At 36.8% G+C, this 27,046-nt stretch overlaps 1 protein-coding gene across 1 annotated transcript in view; it reads right to left on the bottom strand.

Moving 5' to 3' along the window:
* Positions 1–27,046, bottom strand: part of LOC101899910 (protein sax-3) — a 441,441-nt gene that overhangs the window by 306,535 nt on the left and 107,860 nt on the right. Inside the window, exon 2 of the mRNA XM_059132110.1 lies at positions 25,157–26,463. Coding sequence (XP_058988093.1) covers positions 25,157–26,009 — 853 coding nt within the window. The 5' untranslated portion in view covers positions 26,010–26,463. The remainder of the gene's footprint in view (positions 1–25,156; positions 26,464–27,046) is intronic.

Here is a 27,046-nt window from a genome sequence, read left to right as displayed (position 1 = left end):
CAAATGTGGCCGTATATTACGGTCTATACGGCGACGTGGACCTGTATTCGCAACTTTTGCCATAAGCCTGCACAGACAATTTTCTGGCATAGGCTATAGTATCCATTATGAACTTCAAATACAAAATTTGAAATAGTTCCGGTAAATAATGTCGCTAAAATCATCAAAATACCGAATATCGGGGGAACCGTTATATTGGGGCTATAGGAAGACGTGAACCAGCACGGACAATTTTCTGTCACAGGCTGTAAACTTCAAATACTAAATTTGAAACAATTCTGGTGAAAAAATGTTCATAAAATCATTAAAATACCGAATATCGGAAGGTACCATTATATGGGGGCTCTACGATGACGTGGACCTGCACAGACAATTTTCTGTCTTAGGCTCTAGTATCCATTATGAACTTCAAATACCAAATTTGAAATAGTTCCGGTAAATAATATCGCTAAAATCATCAAAATACCGAATATCAGGTGGTACCGTCATAGGGGGCTATACGAAAGCGTGGACCTGCACAGACAATTTTCTGTCATACGCTGTAGTATCAATTTCGAACTTCAAATACCAAATTTGAAACAATTCTGGTGAAAAAATTTCCATAAAATCATTAAAATACCGAATATCGGGAGGTATCGTTATATGGGGGCTATACGAAGGCATAGACCTGCTCAGACAATTTTCTGTCATAGGCTGTAGTATTCATTGGGAACTTCAAATACCAGATTTGAAATAATTCTGGTGAAAAATTTCTATAAAATCATAAAATACCGAATGTCGGGAGGTACCGTTATATGGGGGCTACAGGAAGGCGTGGACTTACATGGCCCATTTTCAATACCAAAAGTCCTGCAGACATAATACACATTTGAGTAAAAGTTTATTAACCTAATTCATTTCGTTCGGTAGCTAGAGTGATTTCCACAGACGAATAGACGGACAGACGATCGGACATGGCTAAATCGATATAGAATTTTATGCTGATCAAGAATATATATACTTTGTGGGGTGTAAAATTTATATTTCGAAGTGTTACGAACGGAATGACAAACTTAATATACCCTCCATACTATGGTAGAGGGTATTAAAATTGGCAGGACATCCCATAGTTATTTAAGAAATATAATAAAAAATATTTTTGCCATAAATTACAGATTTTGTAAATTTAAAAAAAATCGATTGCAAAATGTGCTAGGATTTTCTTTGGAAAATCTCGTTAACTCTTTGTATTTGGATATTATTTTCCCTTACCATTCCCATTCCATCCCCAGCTGTTATCCTGAAAACTCAAAACCGCCAACAATATTGTCACATACGTTTTGCGTGCTATTCTCTAAATAACACCATTCAATAAAGCTGCTAGGGATAAATATACCAACTATTTCAAGCTGACAACAATGTTGCAATCAATTCAACTTGGTATATGCCAATAGAACACGCCCCCTTCCCCCACCATTCCACAGTGGGAAGCATTGAATGTCTTTGTGGAACGGATGAAAAAAGAGAACTGTGAAATATATGTATATATATACGGTTCGTACGAACTACTTCCCGTAAACTGGCAATTTGTTGTAACTCAATCGATATGCAAAAATATTGAGGCAAACGATAAAGTTTCTTTTTTCTGCTACTTTTTTTTGCATTCATGTTGCAACATATTTTCCATTTTCCGTTCTTCAGTGCTTTTCCTAACAACTTGGGTTCCTTTTTTTTTTTTTTTTTTTTGTTTGTATCATCCGCCAGTTACAAGCATTGATGACAACAATAGTTAAAGCAAAAAAAGAAGCGATTTTTTTTTCTTTTCCAAAGAAATTTTCTCTCAAAGTGTTGGATGGAAAATCCAACAACATTTTTTCCATGGATATACAAACATTGCAGCTACACGAAAAAAAAAATCGGAAAAGATGTATGAATGTTCGTAGTAATTTACAATGATTTCAAAAGTTTTGTGAATATTCCAAAGTGTCTGCAGCAAAAAAAAAAAAAAAACAGACATACACACTCACACACAAACATAGCTTACCTAGAATAAGTTGCCAGTACATTTGGGAGTTAATCCTGTGCAACACAACAATATCGTCGTCGTCGTTGTTGTTGTTTTTTTGTGTATGTCATATATAACGAAAATTTATATGCTTTGTGACAATGGCACAACATTTACACCTTAACCATAAATTGAAGTTGGTATTTCAAAGAAAACTGTAGCATACAAATGGGCTGACATCAGCATCAAAAGTGTAGCATATGTTAGGTGAAAAAAGAAACGAACAAACGAATGATTTGAATGTTAGAAAATATATATTTCTTACTGGCCATAACTTAGAAAAAAAAATGTAAACTACTTGGAAGTATTATTGAAGAATATATTAGGGGGATAGTGAAATTAATTGAATGCATTTGAATATAAATTGCCAGGGAGTTTTAGAGGAATTTTATGACTGTGTGGGACTATTTTGGATTCACAAAAACGGCGATTGAGGGAATTACCCTTTGAAAGAAAAATAAAAAAAATTACAAGCAATGGGAAAATAGATAGATGGAATTAATCTTAGAACATTCTCTCAATTTTCCCATTGCTTGAGTAGCAGTGATAATGACATTTCCAAGACCCTCGACAAAATCATGAATATTACGTCTTATGTAATATTCTTTAAATAAGAGGGGAATATAACAATATTAACAGGGCAAATCCAACAAATTGTGAAAGTAGAGCTAAAACAAGTTACAAAGTACCAGTCGGTTTTGTCGACAGATGTGTACCTTCAGCCAATTCTAAATTTTGAGCCTTTGTGGGGAAGGCACCAGAAGGAGTGCATCGATATATTCCATCATCGCAACAGATCTTGTGTTGATTGAAATAATGGGGTGTGTGAAAGTAGAAGAAAATCGGACTCTTACATCACATTTTATAAGACCCTTTGTGGGGGAGGTACTTGATGGAGTGGACCGATATTGTCCATTTTCGCACCTGACGTAGCACTGATACAAATATTAGGATTTGCAAAGTTGGAGCAAAATCGGATTGTAATTTCTCTTTTTGTGCAGAAAATATATTTTTGGAAATTTCGACCTTTTGTGGCTGAGGTACCAAAAAGAGTGGGCCGATATTGCCCATCTCCGAACTCGATCTAAGTTTGACAAAAACGCGTCATTTCTCCAGTTTAATTGTGATGGTCTCCGAGGTAAGATTAACGAAATCGTAAGCTTCATGAGTCGAAAGAACATCAAGGTCGCAGCGATCCAGGAAACGAAACTGAGTACCACCTGAAGGCTTCAAAGTTGTGATGGATACAACGTACTGAGGAAGGATGGCTCCAGGAGTGGAGGTGGAGGATAAGCGTTCCTATTGCACCACTCTGTCCAGTACAGACGTATCTCGCCTGAGCTTGAATCTACTGACCCGTACATGGAATGTATGGGGGTAAGGGCCAAGTGTGGAACCGCCGAGGTAGAGATGCTTAACGTGTACAATCCGCCTTTAAATAGCTGTGCCCCACGTTATATGCCAAATATCAGTTCACTTCTGGTAGGCAATAGCCGTCTGGTGCTAGGGGATTTCAATGCTCATCATGCATTATGGCTTTCCGTCCTAGGTGATGACCAGAGAGGCATGGCGCTGGCTGAGAAAATTGATAGCTCCACGTTTTGCACAGTGAATGAGGACGCGCCCACCAGAATAAGGGGAGACCGCACTTTCCTTAACCATGAGAAAGCCAATTAGCAAGAATTCAGAGAATGTACCAATCGCCGCTTCAGAGAACTGTCTAAGCCATCTGCTACTGAAGCCACGCAAGGATGTCACCACTTTTGTCACCAGTAGCAAAGACGCTTGAGGCTTTACTCCTCCCCAGCATAAGAGAATGTTTCCCAGTAGCCGATCATCAACACGGACTCCGAAAATGGCACAGCACAACAACAGCTTTACACGCCTTTTCCACACATAGAAAGAACAGTTATGGTGGAACAGTTATGGTGGCACTTGTTGATCTTACCGCCTTTTTCACTGCGAGGAATATGAAGATATCCGCCACTAAGTCGACGGCCACACTTTTCACCACATGGACTGCGAAGATGGGGCTATCCTTGAATGTGCAGGTCGATGGTGCTATAATTCCGACCACCAACTACCCCAAGGTTCGATAGCTTCTTTAAGTCGCCCGCGCATACTACAGCTATCTGCGACAAGATTAGAAGTAGGAACAAGGTCCTCAAATCTCTGGCCGGCAGTTCTTGGGGAGCTGGTAAGGAATCCTTGTTGACCTCTTACAACGCGATAGGCCGGTCTGTGGTAAACTATGCGGCTACGGTGTGGTCCGACACTGTACCTACTGGGCCCGGATTAACAGCGACGTGCAGAACATCTGCACAGCTTGTGGCACAGGCCCACATGACTCGCTGCACTCATTTCGCTGCCCAGCCAAGCCTACTCACCTAACTCCCGTCTCCTTGTGGATACAACCTATACAGGTTGCATCCTTTTTGAGACTGGACTTAGAGGCAGAACCTGATTGAATGGAGTCAGAAAAATGGAAACCGAACGAACATAAATGTATGAGCTGCAACAACAACAACAAACAGATGGACAGACATCGCTAGAACGAATCCAAATGTCGTGAAACGGATTTGGTCCAAAGAGACCTAGGGCACGTTTTGACCGTATCAAATGATATATACCCTCTCTAGCCGTATGGCGAAGGGTATAATAATTTGGTGGTAGTTTTTAATATTCATTGTGTTTTTATCAAGAATAGTCCGGATCAGATCGATGCTATTTTCATTAATATATAAATTCCATACAAATCTAATTTTATTAACTATAAAATGCTGTTGCTAACAATCATGGAAGCGAAATATACTGCTAATTCAAAATCTAAGCTAAATTATTATAGGAAGTCCGTTTGGGTACCATTTCATAACTCTCAAGCAATGCTACATCATTTTTTTGTAAATTTCTTCTTCTCGTCCTTACAACTTTAACACCCGCTCTTAAAAAATGTGCAGCTTTAAGTTTTCCTACAAATGTTATGTTAAATTGTAACAATACATTATTCTTCTTCATTCACGGATATGCATCAAAACTCATTTTTATGTCCTTTACACCTGTCCTGTTTTCGAAAAAACAAGCGTAGAAAACACAAAACTTTGTAAAGTAAACATTTTCTTTTTGGGAGGATTAAATGATTTACATTTTTCGCTAGAATGTACACAAAAATTAGCATAAATTGAAATAGAAATCCTCTAAATATGCTCACGAAATTCGGTAAAAACAGAAAAAGGTGTTGGTTTTACGAAAACATCTTGGGTGCAGTGAATGCCGCCAACATCGCTTTAACACGAAATGAGCGACAATAAAAAGTGAAACGGCCAAAAGATAAAAACATGCCGGATGAAATGGTGAACGTTAAAACTTTAAAGGTGGCGTTGGTAGTAAAACGAATAGAAGGAAATGTTTAAATGAGATAAAGGGAATTTTGCGAGGGGTGGTGGTAAAAAGGGGAAGTTGAAGGATGTGGGTGATGATTATAGCATTCACTTTTAATGAAATTAGCAAAACTTCTAGGGATATCGTACGTGTTTCACCTAAAGAGAACTGTTTTTAGGTCTTAAAGGATAAAACCTTTAACAGACAAAAAACCTTTAAAGAGCCACTATATATAGAGGGTGACATAAAAAATCTACAACAAAGTCAAACGTCATAATTTTAACATATTTTTTTTTTTTTAAATTTTATTGAAATAAAAAATTTTATGGAAACAAGCCAACGAAACGTCGTTTATTTTCATTTAATTAACCTGACCAAAAAAGCCCAATAAACCCATTTTGAATAATCTCAACATCGGTCAACAAAATACACATCCGAAAGCAAAAAATGTCGGAAATATCATCAAAATTTGGAATGAGCTTAAATTTGTTCAAATTGGTCATCTTTGACTCGAATTATGGGCTTCAAAAGGAAACCAGTCCGAATGTTGCTCTGCGGTATTTTGGCCAATTCCCAACGAAGCGCTTGCTTGAGGTGATCAGCACTTTGGTATTTTTTAGTGCCAACCTTGCTTTCCAAGATACTCCAGGCACAATAGTCCAACGGATTGGTATCCGGAAATTTTGGAGGCTATTGTGCGCTGGAAATGAAGCGAGGAACCTAATTTTGTGACCATTGGGTGGCGCGTGCTGTGTACGATGGTGCTGAGTCCTGTTGGAATGTCCAAGGTCTGTGCCCAAAATGTTTGCGTGCCCAAGGCTTTAACACACCCTCCAGAATATTTTCGCAAAAATATTCGACATTTATTTTGATGCCACGGTCGATTAATACGGGCGCAGAGCGACCATAGGCTGTTATGGCGGCCCACATCATCACCATGGCCGGCGCTTGAATTCTGGTGGCCAACCGAAGGTGCACATTTTCAGCTGACCTCTTTGGCAAGAAAACACGATAATTTTGTCTGTTTACAAACTGCTGGACAACGAATATTTTCTCATCGTAAAAAACCAAATTCGGCAGTTCACCACTTTCGGCCGAGCGAAGCAACTCTTTAGCTCTTTTGAGTCTATTTTCTTTCCGTTGCCGTGTAAGTACTTGCAAGTTTGCCTTAGGAATCATCATTTCAGAAGGATGGTATGGAGGACAAAAATATTCTTCATCAATTTTTACTATAAGTCACTAAAGAGAAGAAATCTCCGTTTCCATTATATATCAAGGAAATTTATGCATAATTTTTCCGAACAAAAAAATTACGACCAAGGATATGTAGGCCTTACTAGGTTAGGGCTAGAAATCCGAAACTCTTAGAAGATTTGATCTACAAACCGAGTTTTTTAAATCCATTTGGAATTTTTGACAACCACGACTAGCTATTAGGCAGTGAAAGTTGTAAGAAATCTTCAGGGAATTCTGAAAAATTATTAAATTTAAAAGTTGAAAAGTATCAGTCGGTTTGCCGACAATGCTCGATTATTTCAATATATTTTGACTTCTGCTATGACTATTCAAATTGTTGACCCTCTATGGGTCCAAAGGAATGGGCCAATATTGTCTATTTCGAATCGAACCTAAATAAATATGATATAAATATTGCGAAGTGCTAGGTCTGGACTATATAGGTTACTTCCATCCTTCGCTTTCTTGGAGCGTTTTGTTTTTCAAAATCCTGAACCCTATATGGGAGAGGTACCAGAAGAAGTGGTCCGATCTCTACCATCTTTATAACAGATCTTGGGTTGATGGAAATATTGAGATGTACCAAGTCTAAATGGAATAGGAGGTTAATTTCACGTTTTATGGGCTTCGTGGGTATTTAAAGTTTTAAAATTGTGGGGGAGATACGAGAAGAAGTGAACCGATATATTTCATCTTCACACCAGACCTTAAGTTAATAAAAATATTGTAATTAGTGCGAATTGGACGCAATCGGACTCCTACATCACATTTTAGTAGACTTACAAATATTCCAAATTTTGAGCCTTTTTGTGTGAGGTACCAGAAGGAGTGGACCGATATATCATCTCAACTTCACAGCAGATATTATGTTAGTAGAAATAATGGGATGTATGAAATATGAAGAGAGCGGAATGCTTATTTTGGATTTTATAATCGTTTTGGTTATTCAAAAATTTTACCCTTAGTGGTGGAGGTACCAGAAGAAATGTTCCGATATCTACCATCTTTATGACAGATCTTGTGTTAATGGAAATATTGAGATGTATCAAGTCTGAATGGAATCGGATGTTAATTTCGCGTTTTCTAGGCGTCATGGATATTTAAAAAATTGGCCCTTTGAGAGGGGGATACCAAAGGGGAGAAGAACGTATATTCCATCTTCACGCGACATCTTGGGTAAATAAAAATATTGAGACGAATGTAATTTGAAGACAATCGTAGTTTTACATCAAATTTTATAAGTGCTATAATTATTCAAAATATTGACCCTTTTGTAGGGAAGGTACTTGACGGAGAGAACCGATATTGTCAATTTTCGCATCTGACCTAGCACTGATGCAAATATTAGGATTTGCAAAGTTGTAGCAAAATCGAACTATACTTTCTCTTTCTGTGGAGTAAATTTATTTTTGAAAATGTCGACCTTTTGAGGGGGAGTGGGTCGATATTGTCCATTTTCGCTAAATAATAATAGGTACCATTTCATAGCTCTCATGCAATGCCACGTCAGTTTATTTTGAATTTCTTCTACCCTAACATTTCTACTAAATTCTTCCAACTTTAACATCTATTAGTTCTGATGCAAATATTAGGATTTGAAAAATTGGAGCAAAATCGAATTATACTTTATCTTTCTGTGGAGTATTTTTTTTTTTGTTTTTGAAAGGGGAGGTACTAAAGGGAGTTGACCGATATTGCCCATCTCCGAACTCGATCTAAGTTTGATAATAATATTATAAAACGTTGGTATAGCAGCCAAGATATCGATACAAATTTCCAATCAACTCATCTGTTTTTTGATGTTTCGAGCTCCATATATATCCCCGTAAAGCGGAATTACTTAATTTTAGGGATTTTGGATAGGAGATCTGGCGGATAACGTCGCTTGTGATTGTCCTTCAAAATATTGGGCTGGTATGACCTATTTTTGAAAGCGACTTAATCAATCAATTTAAAATACACTAAACCAGATTTCGTCCAAAGAAATATGGAGTTTAAATTCGTTATTTCCACGGGACCGATTTTGTAGCGCGGGGAAACTTTTATCATTCTGTGAAGATCTTTGGAAAGTCAGGACTCTCTCTGAGATACTTTTTTGTTTCATACAAATCCTTTGTGGGAAATTTACAATTTTTTCAGTTTTCCTATAAAAGATAACGAGAATCTTAATAACTCACCCGCTGTTGATCAGGAGGTACATGCATTTCATTATTCTTGCGGTTTACAAGCGACTGTTGTGGATGTATAAGGGACATATTTAGCTTCAGCCCCCATATATTCTTTATCCGTTTATGGAATGGAGATTTATGTACTTTTTTTAATTCGATTCTCCTCCTCTTCCCAGCAATTATAGGAAATTGATTTCACATTTGATTCTTTTCAATTCGAATTTTTTATGTAATGGTCCTGGTTAATTTAAAAAATCTTTATGGTCAAAAAATTAAATTTATAAAATATTTAAATTCCGTAATTTTTTTCCAACAAATCTTTCGTAGACCTCTTTGTTTATTTTTTGACAAGCCTCTTAACTTTAACATTGTTAAAAGTGAGTTGGCTCCCCCTTCAGCAGTTTTACAACTGCAAACTTAGCCAGAAATGAGGTATACTATGGCTACGTCAAGACAAATAACCACACATGGCATACTACACACACACACACATACACATGTATTTATGTATGTGCATGTCTGTTGGTCTATTTAAGCTACGGATGTTAGTGTTTAACTTTTAATACTCCTGCAAGCACCGTTTGCTTTTTAACTTGGCGAAATTCGCACGGTATGATATGGTACGGGTATGGTGCGGTGCGTCGCAACGTCATGACTCGACACAGACTTACAGTTCGCATGCCATTGTTTAAGCTTCCTGTTTGACTTTACGCTACGTTTCACCCATTTTGCCAGATGATGATGATGATGTTGCTGCTCCTGCTGCCGCTGTTGTTGATGTTGACAACAGCAATGGGGGAGTTGATGATGTTTTTCCAGGCAGCCAACTAAGATATACATGTTCATATTTCATATGCGAGTGTTTTCCCCTCTCCTCATCAATTCATTGTCAACATTCTGTTCTCTGGCATTAAGACAAAAGGCAAAAAGTTTCCATTTCATATGCCACTGCGAAGCGTGCGTGCATGTGTGTATGTGTGTGTGTTTAACAATTATTATACTTAATTCAGGCTAGTGGTGGAGCTCGCGTTAATTCCACAGAGTCCTACGACTTGGGTAAATTTGAATGGGATCTTCAATTGTTTTGAGTAGTAGTAGTAGAATTTTTGTTGTTTCTTTTATTGTTGTGGAAGTTTTCTGTGTTTTTTTTTTTCTCTCAAATGTTGTTGCCAACATTAAACAATTAAAAGCGTATGAAAAGAATGTTAGGTGGTTTCTTCTTGGCAAAGTGTTCTATAAGTTTTTTTTATTTTATGGGCATTTAAAAAACAATAAAACAAATAGAAGAAACATGTTGATGGAAAACAATACTACGTGCATGGGAAGCAAAAGAAATGTGAAGATGACTTTATTTCCGGTTGTTGTTGTTGCTAAGTTTGCATGGTAAATTTAATACCACGGGAGAAGTTCTTTAAGCAACAATAATGACAGATTTATTGGTAGACTGGAGACATTTTAACGTCTTCCTGAAGAAAGAATAATTGTATGGAGCATACGAACTCTAAAGGGTCTTCTTAAGACAAAAACCAGTAATGAAAGTCTTAAAGTCGGACGGGGCCAACTTTATGATACCCTACACCACTTTGCTAATTTAATAGAGCTCCGCATAACAATTAAAAGTTTTTATGGGAGAATTCACTCATACACGCTATGATTATAATTATAATTTAAAGTTCAAAGAACTAAATATGCCGAAGCATTTGTATCTCTTAAATTCGGGCTTGTATTGCCCATTTGGTGCACAATTAATTTGAAATCGGATAAAGATATATATGGGAGCTATATCCAAATTGGAACCGATCCCCATAAAATTTGGCAAAGATATTTCTGAGCTGTATTTGATATATTTCCCTGAATATCGTTGTTACGGAGTGCATATTATGGCTGTGGGTAACAAATACAACAAATCGGATGAACAGTATATATGGGAGCTGTAGCTATATCTGAAACGATCTTCACCAAATTTGACGTACTAGCTTCTAAACTCAATTCGGTCGTAAGTACCAAATTTCATCCCATTTGGGCAAATATTAGACGTTTGGTGCACAATATAAGGTAAATCGGAGGAAATTATATATGGGAGCTATTTCTGGGCTGTATTTGATATATTTCCCCAAATACTGTTGTTACAGAGTGCATATTACGGCTGCGGAGGACAAAAATAACAAATCGGATGAATATTATATATGGGAGCTACAGCTATATCTGGACCGATTTCGATCAAATTTGGCATACTAATTTTCAGGCCTAATTTGGTTGTATGTGCAAAATTTCATACTACTCAGGCTGATATTATACGTTTGGTGCACAATAAAATGCAAATCGGGCGAAGATATCTCCAATTTTAATAGGGCTCGTCCTTGGGCCAAAAAAAATGATTTGTGCAAAATTTTATCTGGATAGGGCAATAATTGCGAACTGTACTTTGTTTACAAAAATACATGGGCATACGGACGAACAGACAGACAGACGGACGGACATGCATAAATCGACTCAAAATGTGATTCTATGCAGATCATCAAAAGGAACTATGGGTCTATCTCGTTTCCTTTTGCCTGTTACAAACAAATGCGCAAAGACATAATACCCTGACCACCTTGTGGTGTAGGGTATAAAAAGGAAACCTATTAAGGTCTCCTATAAAGAAAACGCCCCTGCATGTCTTCTTCGGAAGTTTTCCGTAAATAGAGGACCTATAAGTATAAGTATTTTTTTCGCAAAGACCTCAGGGAATTTTCAAGAATGCAAACACCCCGAAAATAAACATAATCATATAAATAAAAAAGTAGTTGTAACTGGTTGACTGACCGAGAATCAACGCCCAGACGAAACGGCTGACGATAGTACGGCTGAAGCCAGAATCTAGAAATTTTGCACAAGGTCCAGTCTTGGTGCGTAGGTGAGTGATAATGCTGGATTTTTGAAAATTCGTACCAAAAGGGTACGAAATATTCTAAAATGTACTACGTACTTAGCTAGAATCTAAAAATTTTGCATGAGGGTCCTCGTGCTAAGGCTGGGTCAGCTCTGAAACATAGGTATTTTTAGATTCTCTGTACAAAGAAGAACTCTGACAATCATTAATTTAGAGAATGACAAAGTGGGCGACCTTAGAAGCAATTATTAAATTAAATATTTTGAGAGTTCTATCGTTTATAGAATACCTTTGGAAGTCTACTTTATGTTGAAGGCCTTTCAAATTTGTTTGTAGAAAATAACTCCCGCCTAGGCCTTTTTCTCAGAAAAAATTCTTTTCAAGTTATCCTCCAAAAGTATATTCTACTAAGGAGTCATCCCAGGTCTTCTGGACAAAGAAAACTCAAAAAAAAAAAAAAAATCTGCAAAAAGGACCCCAAAAAGACCAAAAACCCAAATCCGGCATCCCAATGGCGTCTCTAAATAGATAGCGGTTTAAATGTCTTCTACGGATAGATCAGCTTCTGAATACGATAATTTAAACCGTCTTTCGAAATTTTAGTTTAAATTTTTAATTGAAAATTCCTTTATAAAATCCATTTTCTACACCTCCACCCATTTTGACATTTCGATATGCATGACAAGCACTGCATATTTTTTACTTCACCTCGGAATATCCATTAAAAAATATTTTTTATTCAATTTTCCTCGATTGTTGGTTGGCATCCTTTTTTTTTTTTTGTTCGTCCTTGCTCACCCATATCACATACCAATCAAAATTGTCTTGAAATTGAAGTCCCTAGCTACCGGTGGCGGTATGACCTACAATGGCAATAGTAAAAGCTAAAGCTGCAACATATGGATTGTGGATATATATGCTGATAGTAATCTTGGTATTTCCTTGTGCCACAAATCCTCCAAAGTTATTTATTAGTCAGATTGACATTCTATTTGCTAACGGTTAAATCACACTTGTAGTGGTTGGTGTTCGATGTAGAAATATTGAACGTAGCATAGATAGATGGATAAAGACAATACCGGGAAATCACCAACAACAATAGCAACAACAAGAAAAAAAACCAACAATTGCTATTGGTATTTTCATGTAACAATGAAATGCACAGCTACCAAATCGACAGATGTGCCACCATTGGAGGTAGGATTCAATGAAACCAATTCCCCAAATAATAAGAGAAATAAAAGAACAAGGAGCGAGAGGATGATACAAAAAAAACACGTTGTTATTTCGATCAGGCAGATAGTCTGACATTCCCACACACACACAGCCGAACACATAACCAAACGAATGGGGAAAAATATCCCAGATTTGTTGTGTCTGTAACTCATGGATTATAAGCTCCATCTATGGTTTTACTTGAATGGATATGGGTATCTTTTTTTGCCTTCCACTCCCCGGCCCCTCGCTTCCCGTGATGTATGAGTTTGAATTGCAAATATATTTGTTTCATACTCTAATATCGCTACAAATCTCTCTGGGTAATATGATATTTTCAATTTCCATTTTGGATTCATTGTTTGTCGCTATTCCCGTTTTGTTTTTTGTCCTGACATTATGAATTCCCTGTATATTAGAGTGTTAGTTTTTTTTCGTTTTGTTATGCCATTTATCATAAAAACATGTACCCAGCTTTTGGCGTTTTTCTTGCCCACAACGACAACAGAAAAACCTTCACGCAGTCGATGCCAACTTGCATGTTTCCTATATATGCTCAGATCCGCACAATTGATAACCGAAAATTTTCCACCAAGGAGTACGAAAAAAAAAAAACAAAGAGCAACTGAAACTCTTTTTTTAAATGAATGCATTGATTTTGAATGTTTGCCGCTAGTTTTTAGCCGCTCGTTTTGGAGGTACACCACCAGGTACCACCACCACCACATCCATCTATCTGTCCATCCATCATCAGAACTTTAGTTCCATTGAAACTACAGTTGGTTAGTGGTTGTTGAAACATATATTTGATGAAATTCAAAGCCACACAAAAACATGTAGTTGGAATCAATTGAAAACTTCAACTAAAATAATCGTTTAGGATGGATGGATGGATGGATGGATGGGGGGGACATAACATTTCACAAACAAATCCTTGTGGCTAAAAGCAGAAAAGGGTATATGCCTCGTGGCATGATGGTAAATATTATTTAATACAATTTTTTTTTTCTGAAATTTAAAAAAGAAAGGCCAAGAGTCGGGTGGGGCTGACTATGAGATACCCTACCATACCAAAGAACATTGCTTACAGGGTGAATGAAAACACATTGAGGTGATGTTATTTCAAGGGGTTGTTAAATATGTTGTTGTGGAATTCTTGTTGAAGTGGGAAAGATTTAGATAACCCACTTGTAAAAACAATAGCCTATGGCAGAACTGGTTTAAAGCAAGTTCAATTTTCATTGGCTTTTTACGAATGAATCATTAAATAATTATTTAATTTTAGTATAACATTAGCAAATACAGGGCGAGATGAAAAAACTACAACCAACTTCAGACTTTCATTTCTAAGCTATTCATCCGACAGCTGTTAAAATTATTCCAGTGACAGCTCATTATATTGTTTACAAGCGTACAAAACTATTTTGGTGAGAATTTTCTAGAAAACAAGTTATTCGTGACGGAATCCAAGCTTGATAGTGTGATATCTTTATATTTGGCTGAAAAACCAAAAGTGGCTATCGTAAGAGTACTCCAACATTTAAATGTGAATAAATCTTTTGTGTCTCGTACCATCGCTCGTTACCGTGATAGCGTAGCCCGATTTCAAGGAAGTGAACGGAAGAAAACAGCAACATCAGCAGAAATGGTTCGGAAAGTAAAGAAGCGACTTGATCGAGACCCGCGTCGCAATGGCCGAAAAATGGCTCCTGAGCTGAACATATCGCAATATTCCATTCGGCAAATATTGAAAAATGGGCTCGGGGTAAAGCCATTAAAATTCCAAAAAGTGCAAGAACTTACACCGCAACAGAAAGAAAATAGACTTAAAGGAGCTTCAGAGTTGCTTCGCTTGGCCGAAAGTGGTGAACTGCCGAATTTGGTTTTTTCCGATGAGAAAACATTCGCTGTCCAACAGTTTGTAAACAAACAAAATTATCGCGTTTGGCAAGAGGTCAGATGAAAATGTGCACCTTCGGTTGGCCATCAGAGAACTCAAGCATCGGCCATGGTGTTGACCGCCATAAAAGCCGATGGTTGCTCTCCGCTCGTATTAATCGACCGTGGCATCGGAATAAATGCCGAATATTATCGCGAAAATATTCTGGAGGGTGTATTAAATTCCTGGGCACGCAAACATTTTGGCCGCAGACCTTGGACATTCCAACAGGACTCAGCACCATCGCACTCAGCACGCGCCACCCAAGAATGGTTACAAAATGAGCTTCCTCGCTTAATTTCCAGCTGCCAATGGCCATCAAAATCTTGGGATTCCAATCCGTTGTACTATTGTGTCTGGAGTGTTTTGGAAATCAAGGTTGGCACTAAAATATACCAAAGTGTCGATCACCTCAAGCACCGCAGAGCATCATTCAGGCAGCATGTGCCAAAGGTGCCAAAGGTGACCCATTCGAACAAATCTAAACTTATTTTAAAATTTGACACTATACGTGTAAAATGCAAGGACTCTGCTTAGTACGAAAATTTCCAAAAGTACGCTACAAGTGCGCTACTTGCTACCTCTGTTTATACCCTACATCACAAGGTGGTCAGGGTATTATGTCTTTGTGCATTTGTTTGTAACAGGCAAAAAGAAACGAGATAGACCCATAGTTCCTTTTGATGATCTGCATAGAATCACATTCTGAGTCGATTTATGCATGTCCGTTCGTCTGTCTGTCCTTGTATAATTTGTTTGGCTCAAAGACGAACCCTATTGAAATCGGAGATAATCGGATATGGAATTTTGCACATACAACCAAATTAGGCCTGAAAATAAGTACGCCAAATTCGATCGAAATCGGTTCAGATATAGCTATAGCTCCCATGTATATTGTTTTTGTCCTCCACAGCCATGATATGCACTATGTAACAACAATATTTGGGGAAATATATCAAATACAGCGCAGAAATACATTTGCTAAATTTTATCGAGATCGGTTCAGATTTTGATATATCTTCCATACATAACTTCATCCATTTAACCTTTTATTGTGTACCAAACGTCTAATATTTGCCCAAATGGGATGAAATTAGGCACTTACGATCGAATTGAGTCTAGAAGCTAGTATGTCAAATTTGGTCGAAATCGGTTCAGATATAGCTATAGCTCCCATATATATTGTTCGTCCGATTTGTTATATTTGTTATCCACAGACGTAATATGCTCTCCGTAACAGAGATATTCAGGGAAATATATGACATACAGCTTAGATATACATATCTTTGCCAAATTTTATCGAGATCGGTTCCGATTTTGATATAGCTCCCATATATATCTTTATCCGATTTCAAATTAATTATGCACCAAATGGGCAATACAAGTCCGAATTTAAAAGATACAAATGCTTTGGCATATTTAGCCCTTTGAACTTTAAATTATAATTATAGTCATAGCGTGTATGATTGAATTCTCCCATAAAAACTTTTAATTGTTATGTGGAGCTCTTCTAAATTAGCAAAGTGGTGTAGGGTATCATAAAGTCAGTCCTGTTCGACTTTAAGACTTTCTTTACTGGTTTTATTTTTTGTTTTATTTTTGTCGCACAATGTAATTTTTATACATTGGCTCAATACCAAAGCATAGCATTTAGTAGTTGCAGGTACGTTTGATACCATTTGAGTATAATGTTCAGAAAAGGCGGCCATTTATTACCTCTACACTTCAACTTTGTCCCGCACTACAATTTTCACAGCTTTAGCTTTACCCATTCTCTTAGAAGTGGCGTTTTGAACCTTTTTCGGTACCCTTAAGTTTGAATTCCCAAAAATGTTGTCTTACGTATCAAGAGAAGCGCATATTCCGAAATTTTAGTACTTAAACTACATTCGATCGTTAATATCCTGGCACGACATCTCTTATATTTTTGCACCGCTAGAACTCACTCCGCACCTCGCCAATTAAAACCAAATTAAGAGTAACTATAGTAAGCTGTTTTTTTTTTTTTCATACATCACAAATTATTATATATTCCCATATTTCAAGACCCATTCATTCTTAAAAATATCCCACTCTCTTCGCTGTTCAACAATTCAATTGAATGTGGATGTCAGTGTGTGTGTGTTTTGAAAACAAAGCCGCAAATGAATATATCAAATCAAACTTCAGCATTGGACCAGGCAGCCAACCAACCAACCAAACCCAACTCAACTTGTCAGCCAGGCAGTTCAGCAACACACATCTTGTTTTGGTATACAAGAAAGATGAATAAATTCGCAACAAATCACACACATACACACACACAGCAGCAGCAGCGGCAGCAGCTGTGTGTCATGTGAAAGATATGTTTTTCGTTTTTGAGCGCAAAAAAAAGGATATTCACATGGCATATGCATATCGCTATTATTGTCAGTCATGGCAACCATTCGCATGTGACGTCACAAGACAAAAACCCCACAACGTTATGATGAAACGCATTGTATGGATTTTTTTCTATTTGTTTGCGGATTTGATTTCGTTACTGTTCCAGAACCGGCGTTTTTTTGTGTGCCACGCGGATCCTTGGTATCAATCTGGGATACTAAGAATTTCATTCAATATTGTAGTGCGACGCTGTGATGTGAGAGAGTGTGTGTAGGTGATTTTCGAAAATTCCAAACATATGTGCCATCGCTATTTTTAAATTTGAAGGTTTTGAATTCAGCGCACACACATACATTTGGGCTGCTGGAAACTTATGATTTCCCTATGATTGTTGTCAAGAGCAGCGAAAGGAACGCACAAATTTTTGACATGACGCAAGGTATTAAGGTATGGACTGAGAGTTAGTTGTTGGGGAAACAATTAAATGACAAATTAATAAGAAATGGGTTACGTTGGGTTACTTTTTGTGAAGCAATAAAAAAAGTGTGAAATTCCAATTCAATTTATATGGATTCCCTTTCGTCCTTTTAAAATATTTTTTTTTATTTAAAAAATAATATTTAAAATTTTTCATATTTAATGATGGCACCTGTTTCCTATACAAATCTAGAATTTTAGGCTCTATATTTCTGACCTCAGATAAATATTGAAGATAGCCGGAAAATTTTTATAAACCGCAACAAAGTCAGACGCCATAATTTTTAATTTTTTAAGCAAAAAATGTCGGAAACAGCATCAAATTTTAGAATAAATTTAGATTTGTTCGAATTGGTCATCTTAGGCACGAATTATGGCCAATGAAACCGTCACACACTGACAGAACGTTGCTCTGCGGTATTTTGGCTCATTCCCAGGGAAGCGCTTGCTGGAGGCGATCGATAATTTGGTATATTTTAGTGCCAACCTTGCTTTCCAAATTACTCCAGACACAATAGTCCAACGGATTGATATCCGGAGATTTTGGTGGCCATTGTTCGCTGGAAATGAAGCGAGGAGCCTCATTTTGTAACCATTCTTGGTTACTGAGTCCTGTTCAAATGTCCAAGGTCTGCGGGCAAAATTCTTGCTTGCCCAAAGCTTTAATACCCCCTTCAGAATATTTTGCGATTACAATATTCGGCATTTATTCTGATGCCACAGTCCATTAATACGAGCGGAGAGCGAACATCGGCTGTTATGGCGGCCCACACCATCACCATGGCGGGCGCTTGAGTTCTGGTGGCCAATCGAACGTGCACATTTTCAGCTGACCTCTTTGACACGTAAACACGATCATTTTTTTTGTTTGCAAACTGTTGTACAACGAATGTTTTCCCACCGGAGAAACCCAAATTCGGCAGTTCTGCACTTTCGGCCAAGCGAAGCAACTCTTTAGCTCATTTGAGTCTATTTTCTTTTCGATGCGGTGTAAGTTCTTGCACTTTTTGGAATTTCAATGGCTTTAGCCCGAGCTCATTTTTTAATATTTGACGGATGGAATATTGCGACATGTTAAGCTCACGAACAAGTCGCTTCTTTACTTTTCGAACCATTTCTGCTGATGTTGCTGTTTTCTTCCGTCCACTTCCTTGACATCGGGCTATGCTACCAGTATCACGGTAACGAGCGATGGTTCGAGACAAAAAAGATTTATTCACATTTAAATGCTGGAGTGCTCAAACGATAGCCATTTGTGGTTTTTCCAGCCCAAAATAAAGAAATCACACTATCACGCTTGAATTCCATTACGAATAATTTTTTCTCTGGAAAATTCTCACAAAAATGCTATTGTACGCTTGTAAACAATATAATGAGCTATCACTGGAATAATTTAAACAGCTGTCGGACGAGTGGCTTTGAAATGACAGTAATCTAAATTTGGTTGCTGTTTTTTTCATCTCACCCTGTATTGGCTAATGTTATATTATAATTAAATAATTATTTAATTATTCATTCGTAAAAAGTCATTGAAAATTGAACTTGCTTTAAACCAGCTCTGCCATAGGCTATTGTTTTTACAAGTGGGTTATCTAAATCTTTCCCACTTCAACAAGTATCCCCCAACAACATGTTTTACAACCCCTTGAAATAACATCACTTCAATGTGTTTTCATGCAGAAACAAAAAAATTCAATTATCATTTTGCTCAACAATAGTTTCTCCCCGATAATTTACCAACTTAAATTTCCCCACAACATTTTCAGCACTTAATATTAAATTCCAATTCCGAAAATTTCCCCAATTTAACAAATACACTTTAAACAACTTTTTTTGGGAAATAAATGGAACAAACTTCCTCCAAAAAAAATCCAACATTAACCTGCAGCAGACAATACAATTGTCGCTGTCCAACAAGAAGAAAAACGAAAACCCTCCGAAAAACAAAAACAAGAACTTGAGGAAAAGCTCGATAATGTTTTCCCTACTTTACATTTAACCCTATTTGCTCTATTTACCAACAAAACAAATAAACACATTAACAACCTATAGAGAGTTATTTACCGCTCTCCCCCAGTGGGAGAGAGAGAGAGCGATTTTTTTTTCTCTTATTTTAAATCACTGCAAAAATGCTGCAACGTGCTGACCAATTTTTCCGCTGTTTGTGGGTAGTGGGAGAAAGCGAGGTAATGAGGTTTTTTTTCCGAAGAAGATGAAATGAACGAAATGAAGCATAATGGTGTAAAATAAAGAAATAATGTTTTAAAGGGAAGTGGAGTGCAGGAAGAAGTGTTAAACGAATCAGATGAAATGGTAAAATGTGATTTTTTTTTGACAAATTGAACAACTTGGTGCCCTTAAAAAGAATGTTTTGTAATTCTTTAGATATTTATAATTTTAATACTCTTTATTCCATCAGAGACCCCGAAACAAAATTTCAAAATTTAACCAGTATAGAAAGTTTTAAAGTCGGGCGGGCCGACATTTTAATACATTTTAACACCACTTTGCTAATTTAGTAGAGCTCCGCATAACAATTAAAACTTTTTATGGGAGAATTCAATCATACACGCTATGATTATAATTATAATTTAAAGTTCAAAAGACTAAATATGCCAAAGCATTTGTATCTTTTAAATTCGGTCTTGTATTGCCCATTTGATATATGTATGAGAGCTATATCCAAATCGGAACCACTCTTGATAAAATTTGGCAAAGATATTTCTGAGCTGTATTTGATATATTTCCCTGAATATCGTTGTTACGGAGTGCTTATTACGGCTGTGGGCAACAAAAATATAACAAATCGGATGAACAGTATATATGGGAGCTACAGCTATATCTGAACCTATTTTCACCAAATTTGACATACTAGCTTCTAGACTCAATTCGGTAAAAATTCCATCCTATTTGGGCAAATATTACACGTTTGGTGCACAATAAAACGTAAATCGGACCAAGTTATATATGAGAGCTATATCCAAATCTGAACCGATCTCGATAAAATTTAGCAAATGTATTTATACCCTACAACACTATGTGTTGGGGGTATTATAAGTTTGATTGGGCCAAAAATTATGTAACACCACGAAATATTGGTTTCCCACATAGGAAAGTATATATGGATCTTCCTAGCTCGGCGAGCTGAGTCGATCTAGCTATGTATGTCCGTCCGTCCGTCTGTCCGTCTGTCCGTCTGTCCATGTTAATTTGTAATCACTCTACAGGTCGCAATTATGGCCCGATCTTCACGAAATTTACAATGGAGGTGGGGTTAAGGTCAGAATAGAACCCTATTTCTTTTGGAGATGATCGCATAATATTTAGGGGTCGAAATGGACCAAAAACTGAAAAATTTCTTGATTTTGCAGTTGCTCTACAGGTCGCAATTATGGACCAATCGACGCGGAAATTGGCATGGGGCTAGAGCTTCGGGCTGGGCAAAAGCCTTCCAATTCTGATGGTCATCGGGTAATATTTAGTGGGTGAAAAACACTATACATTTGTGTTAAATAAAAGTCAAAATTTCTATGAAACCGCGAATATTTTTAGTCCCGGCGAAATCATAAATAGACGAACAGGTCAATTCTGACCGTTACGTAGATACCGATAGTAAATATATCGGATATATATAGCGAAATATATACAATGTGTATATACAAAGGAAAGGAATGTTAGATGGAATGCTTATATCTCAAGAATGGCTGGACCGATTTTGACATATTTTGCCAATTCAGAACGCGCTCTTGACATAAAAGTATAAAATCTAAAAAAATCGCATAAAAATAAGTCAAAAATGATGTTAATATAGATTTTGTAGTATTTTGTGACATTTTTTTATTTTTTCATATTTTTTATCGCATGCGATTTTTTCATTTTGACTTATAATATTAAGGTATACATTTTGTAATATTTTTCCACCTTACAACACAGGTTTGGGATATTATATAAAGATTGCAATTATCGTCCGATCCTCACGAAAAGGGTAGGGTTAGGCTCAGAAGGGCTAGGCCTATTGTTTTCAAAGTCCGCAATATATTTAGGGGTTGAAATGGACCAACAACTAAAATGTTTCTGATTTTGCAGCCGTTATAAAGTCACAAATAGAAACGAATGGACACGAAATCTCGCATGAAGTTAGAGTTTAGGACAGCGGGAAGAATGAACCACTACTTTTGTCTGACTACTTTTGCTGATTTCGTTAACGAATAAAGCCAAATATCCCAGACAAGCAAATCATATAGATGAGTCTAAATTTAGAAATACAGAGGGACCTCTTGCTTTTGGAGATGATCGCACAATATTCAAAAACACACGCCTGAGAAAAAAGTTAGGGACAGGGAAGAAGTCTAGCATTATGTATGGCCATTGGATTATATTTAGCTGTAAAATGGACCACTACAACTAACAGCACGACGAAGTTCGTAAATATTGGTTAAGTGTTCCTGGTCAAAATGCTAGTAATATCTGGGCAGTGTTCCGTGACATAATTTCAAAAGCGAAATCTTCCAAAATGGATTTTGACATCAGGAGGCTTCTAACATATTTTAGTGTTGTAGGGTATCACATGGTCGGCCCCGCACGACTATAGCCTTTGCTTACTTGTTTTGAGTTGTATTTGATATATTTCCCCAAATATTGTTGTTACAGAGTGCGGAGGACAAAAATAACAAATCGGATGAACAATATATATGTTGGAGATATAGCTATATCTGAACCGATTTCGATTAAATTTGGCGTACTTATTTTCAGGCCTAATTTGATTATATGTGCAAAATTCCATACTATTCGGGCTGATATTACACGTTTGGTGAACAATAAAAGGCAAATAGGACGAAGATATAAATGGGAGCTATATCGAAATTTTGATCGATAATCTCCAATTTGAATAGGGTTTGTCCTTGGGCCAAACAAATGAGTTGTGCAAAATTTATCTGGATAGGGCAATAAATGCGAACTGTACTTTGTTCACAAAAATACATGGACAGACGGACGGACATGCATAAATCAACTCAGAATGTGATTCTATGCAGATCATCAAAAGGAACTATGGGTCTATCTCGTTTCCTTTTGCCTGTTACAAACAAATGCACAAAGACATAATACCCTGACCACCTTGTGGTGTAGGGTATAATTAAAATTATAAAAGCCGAGGTTAATCTTCTTCATCTAAAGTCTTGGAATTCATGAGGATCATTGATGGTAAAATTACTTTTAGGCAAATTAGTAAAAGTACCAAATTGGTTATTAAAGTACAGAATCGTATACAATTGTTGTGAGTGACCCATAAGACCTAGATATGGGGGTGTGGCGTTCTTGGCTAAGGTGAGATTTCTGGAAATTAATTTTTTATGGTTATTAAATATGCTATAAGTTACAAAATGGAACATCATCGTACTGAAAGAACATTTTTACTGAAGGTACACAATATTTCAATTCAATATGACCTAGACATGAGTACGAAACTCGTGGGTGGGATAAAAGGGGATTTTTGGAAATTCGTACTTTAAGGTTATTTATTTGTACTAATATTGAAAAATTGAGTACTAAACTAGGCGATCTTTGAGCGTTTTGTTTTTCAAAATCTTGAACCCGATGATGAGGGGGAGGTATCAGAAGGTACGGTCCGATCTCTACTAACTAAATATCAGATTTTGTATTCATGCATGTATTGGGATGAGCCAAGTATAAATGGAATCGTGTGTTTATTTCGCGCTTTATGAGCTTCATGGGTATTCGCAATTTTGACCCTTTGTGAGGGAGGTACCAGTAGTGGAGTGGACCGATATATTCCATCTTCACACCAGGCCTTGGATTAATAAAAATTTTCGAAGTGTGTAATTTGAAGACAATCGGACACTTACATAACATTTCATAAGAAGTACTTGATGGAGTGGGCCGTTATTGTCCACTTTCGCACCTGACCTAGCACCGATGCCAATATTTGGATTTGCAAAGATGGAGCAAAATCTGATTATCCTTTCTCTTTCTGTGCAGCAAAATTTTTTGTCTTTGAAAATTTTGACATTTTGTGTGGGAGGTACCAGAAGAAGTACTAGCAGTGGGTCGATATTGCCCATTGCCGACCTAGATCTAAGCTTGACAATAATTTTACGACGCACCAAGTTTGGATCAAATCGGATACTCCCTTTGAAAATTATCGTGCGCAGCAGCCAGATATACAGACGGACGGACGGACATAGATTGATCGATTCAAAATTTCCTGATCTAAAACCTTTATTTCGATGAGGCAGGTTTTAACCACATCAAATGATATATACCTTCTCTAGCCATATGGCTGAGGGTATAAAAAGGGACAAATGGCAAAAAGCCTATTTTTGGAAAAAAGGAGGAAAAAGGCAGTAACGGAATCTAGGGGAAAAGAGAGAAACGGTTCTATATATTGTGGATTGATGAGTGAGTGTTTGTAAAATAGTTAGAGGGACAAAATTAGGAAGTAGTGAACCGATGTATCCCATTTTCACCATTGATCTAGAGCATTATACCAGAAGAAATGGGTAATATCTTAGATTTTCGCATACGAGGTAAGTTTGATGTTAATATTGAGAAGACTTAGCCAATTGTAGTACTCCTTATTCATATGTTTCGGAAAAGGTTAATTTTTTCTGCGGTGATATCAGAAAATTTGACAAATCCGATACTCAATAAAATTTAAATAAATTAGGAGACCCTCTATACTTTGAATGACAAATATTTTTTCTGAAAAAATCTAGTTCTATGTTCGAGTTCGATCTAGATTTGAAAGAAAGAAAATTACCAGATTGAAAACGCACTTGTAGTGAGTACCACACATCTATTTCATCCGATTTGTTATATTTGTTATCCACAGGCGTAATATGCACTCCGTAACAACGATATTCAGGGAAATATATCAAATACAGCTCAGAAATATCTTTGCCAAATTTTATCGAGATCGGTTCCGATTTGGATATAGCTCCCATATATATTTTTATCCAATTTCAAATTAATTCTGCACCAAATGAGCAATACAAGTCCGAATTTAAAAGATACAAATGCTTCGGCATATTTAGTCCTTTGAACTTTAAATTATAATTATAATCATAGCGTGTATGATTGAATTCTCCCATAAAAACTTTTAATTGTTATGCGGATCTCCACTAAATTAGCAAAGTGGTGTAGGGTATCATAAAGTCAGCGCTGTCCGACTTTAAGACTTTCTTTACTGGTTTTCAAGGACATTGTTTAACGTATCCTCCATGCCCCATGTCTCAATGCAAGAATATAAAATCAATTGCTGTGAGGCTTGTGAAGTTAAAAGTTTTCGAAACAAATACCCCTTACCGTTAAATTTTTCATTTCCAAACTAATACCTAAAAATGTTGCCACATTTGCAAACAAGTTGCGAATGCAACTCTCTCCCTCTAATTTGTGGAGATGCAAACATGAAAATTAACAAAACTAAACACAAAAACACTTACCTCGATTTGAAATGGCAGCTTCGGCGGTATTCCACAACAGACACGAGTGCAGCAAACAAATGAGACTAATTACAGTTAAAAAACGCCGGCAATACTTCTTCACTTCCGAATACGACAGCAACAACAACGCCGATGATGAGGACAACAATGGCGAGGCGAGAGATGCAGCTGCTGGTGCTGCTAATGTCGAATGTGTTGCCGTGCGCTGTGAAGTGGTGGTAGAAGTTGTAATGGCGGTATTGGTTATGCTGGATGCCAAAATGCCAGCGAAAAACGACGATGTTGACGATATTATGGCCTGTGACGATGATGGGGACGATGTTGATGGTGGTAGTGGTGATGGTATTGCTGCTGCTGGTGTTGGCAATAATTCTGTTGATGTTCGAATGCCAGCACCATAAAAAGAAAGTTCAGTTTGCATTTTACTATTGCCTCCTGCAATAATTGGTGTGATGGTGCTGCTGTGGCTATCCATGGCAATGCTGGAGCATTTACTCATACCAACAACAACAACATCATCGGCAACAACTTTTGGAATGTTGTGAACATGAGCAGCAGCACGCTTAAAAGGCATTTGATTCATTCTGCTGTTGTTTTTGTTAATGTAGGAGGATGTGGCTGTAGCACTGGCTGTGGCGGTGGCTGTTTCTATAATGGTTTGGTTTGTATTTTTATTATTAGCTAAAGTTGCTGTTGTTTTTGTTGTTGCTGCACATGTACAATTTTCTTCCACTTCAAATGCCTCAGCGTCTTCTTCTGTGTGCTGGCGTTGTTGCATTTGCTGTTGAGAGCCCTGAAGTATGCAGTGATGTGGTTGCTGTTGTTGCTGCTGCCGTTGTACAATTAAAGGCATTGTTCTGTTGGAATTTTCAAGTGGCGGAATATTGTGCAAAGAATTGACCAAACAGCAACAACAATTACAAAAAGTGTATATGATTTTTGTTTATATATATCCTATAAATTAAAGTTTTTTTTTTCGCTTCCTCTCGAGTGCCTTTGGTATTGTGTTGTTGATGATGTTCTGCTCTTCCGTCTGTGTTTTAATTTTTATATTTTGTTGATTTTGTTACTAATTAGATTTCTTTATTATGAAGGAAGGCATTTTTTTCATAGTTTTAAGGTCTTGTTTACATTCTCTTTTATGTTCATTAAAAAGTTACTTATTTTTGTGGGTGAATTTTTTATACTTTATAATGGAAACGAACGGATGTTGCAACCTAAAGTCTGTAGCTGTTTTAAGAAATCACTTGTTGTTGAGTTGATGCTTTTCTGAATTGCCTTTGAGCGTGGTTTCAATTAAATGTTATCTGAAAATAAAAGAAAATGGAAAATAAATTATTTATTTGGAATTATTAACTTATATTGAGACTTATTTGAGATATTGAAAAAAAAAAAAATAAATAGAATAAAAAAATACCATGAGAGGGTAAAACTCTCCCTCGTCACAGTAAAATTTTTAAAACTTAATCTTAAAATATGAGCAGGAATGAAGAATATTTCAGCTAAAATCTAAAATTCCAAAGCAGAAAATCTGGAAAATCTTTTTATATGCTTTGACTCTTATCTGATGACAAATAATGGATTAAGAAAGGTACCTGAAGAAATGGTCCGATCTCTACCGTTATTATAACCGATCCAGTGTTGATAGCAATATTCAGATGTGCATCGCATATTAATTTCGCGTTTTATGAGCTTAATGGATATTCAAAACTTCGACCTTTTGTGAGGGAGGTATCAGAAGGAGTGGACCTATGCTGGCACCAGACCTTGGGTTAATTAAATTATTGGGATGTGTAAAAATTTGAAGACAATCGGACTCCTACATCACATTTTATAAGAGTTGTAATTATTCAATATGTTGACTCTTTGTGGGGGAGGTATGGAGTGGAC

Source organism: Musca domestica, unplaced genomic scaffold (assembly GCF_030504385.1).
Source record: "Musca domestica strain aabys unplaced genomic scaffold, Musca_domestica.polishedcontigs.V.1.1 1, whole genome shotgun sequence".
Taxonomy (NCBI): Eukaryota; Metazoa; Arthropoda; class Insecta; order Diptera; family Muscidae; genus Musca; species Musca domestica.
This window is presented reverse-complemented; position numbering and strand designations above follow the sequence as displayed.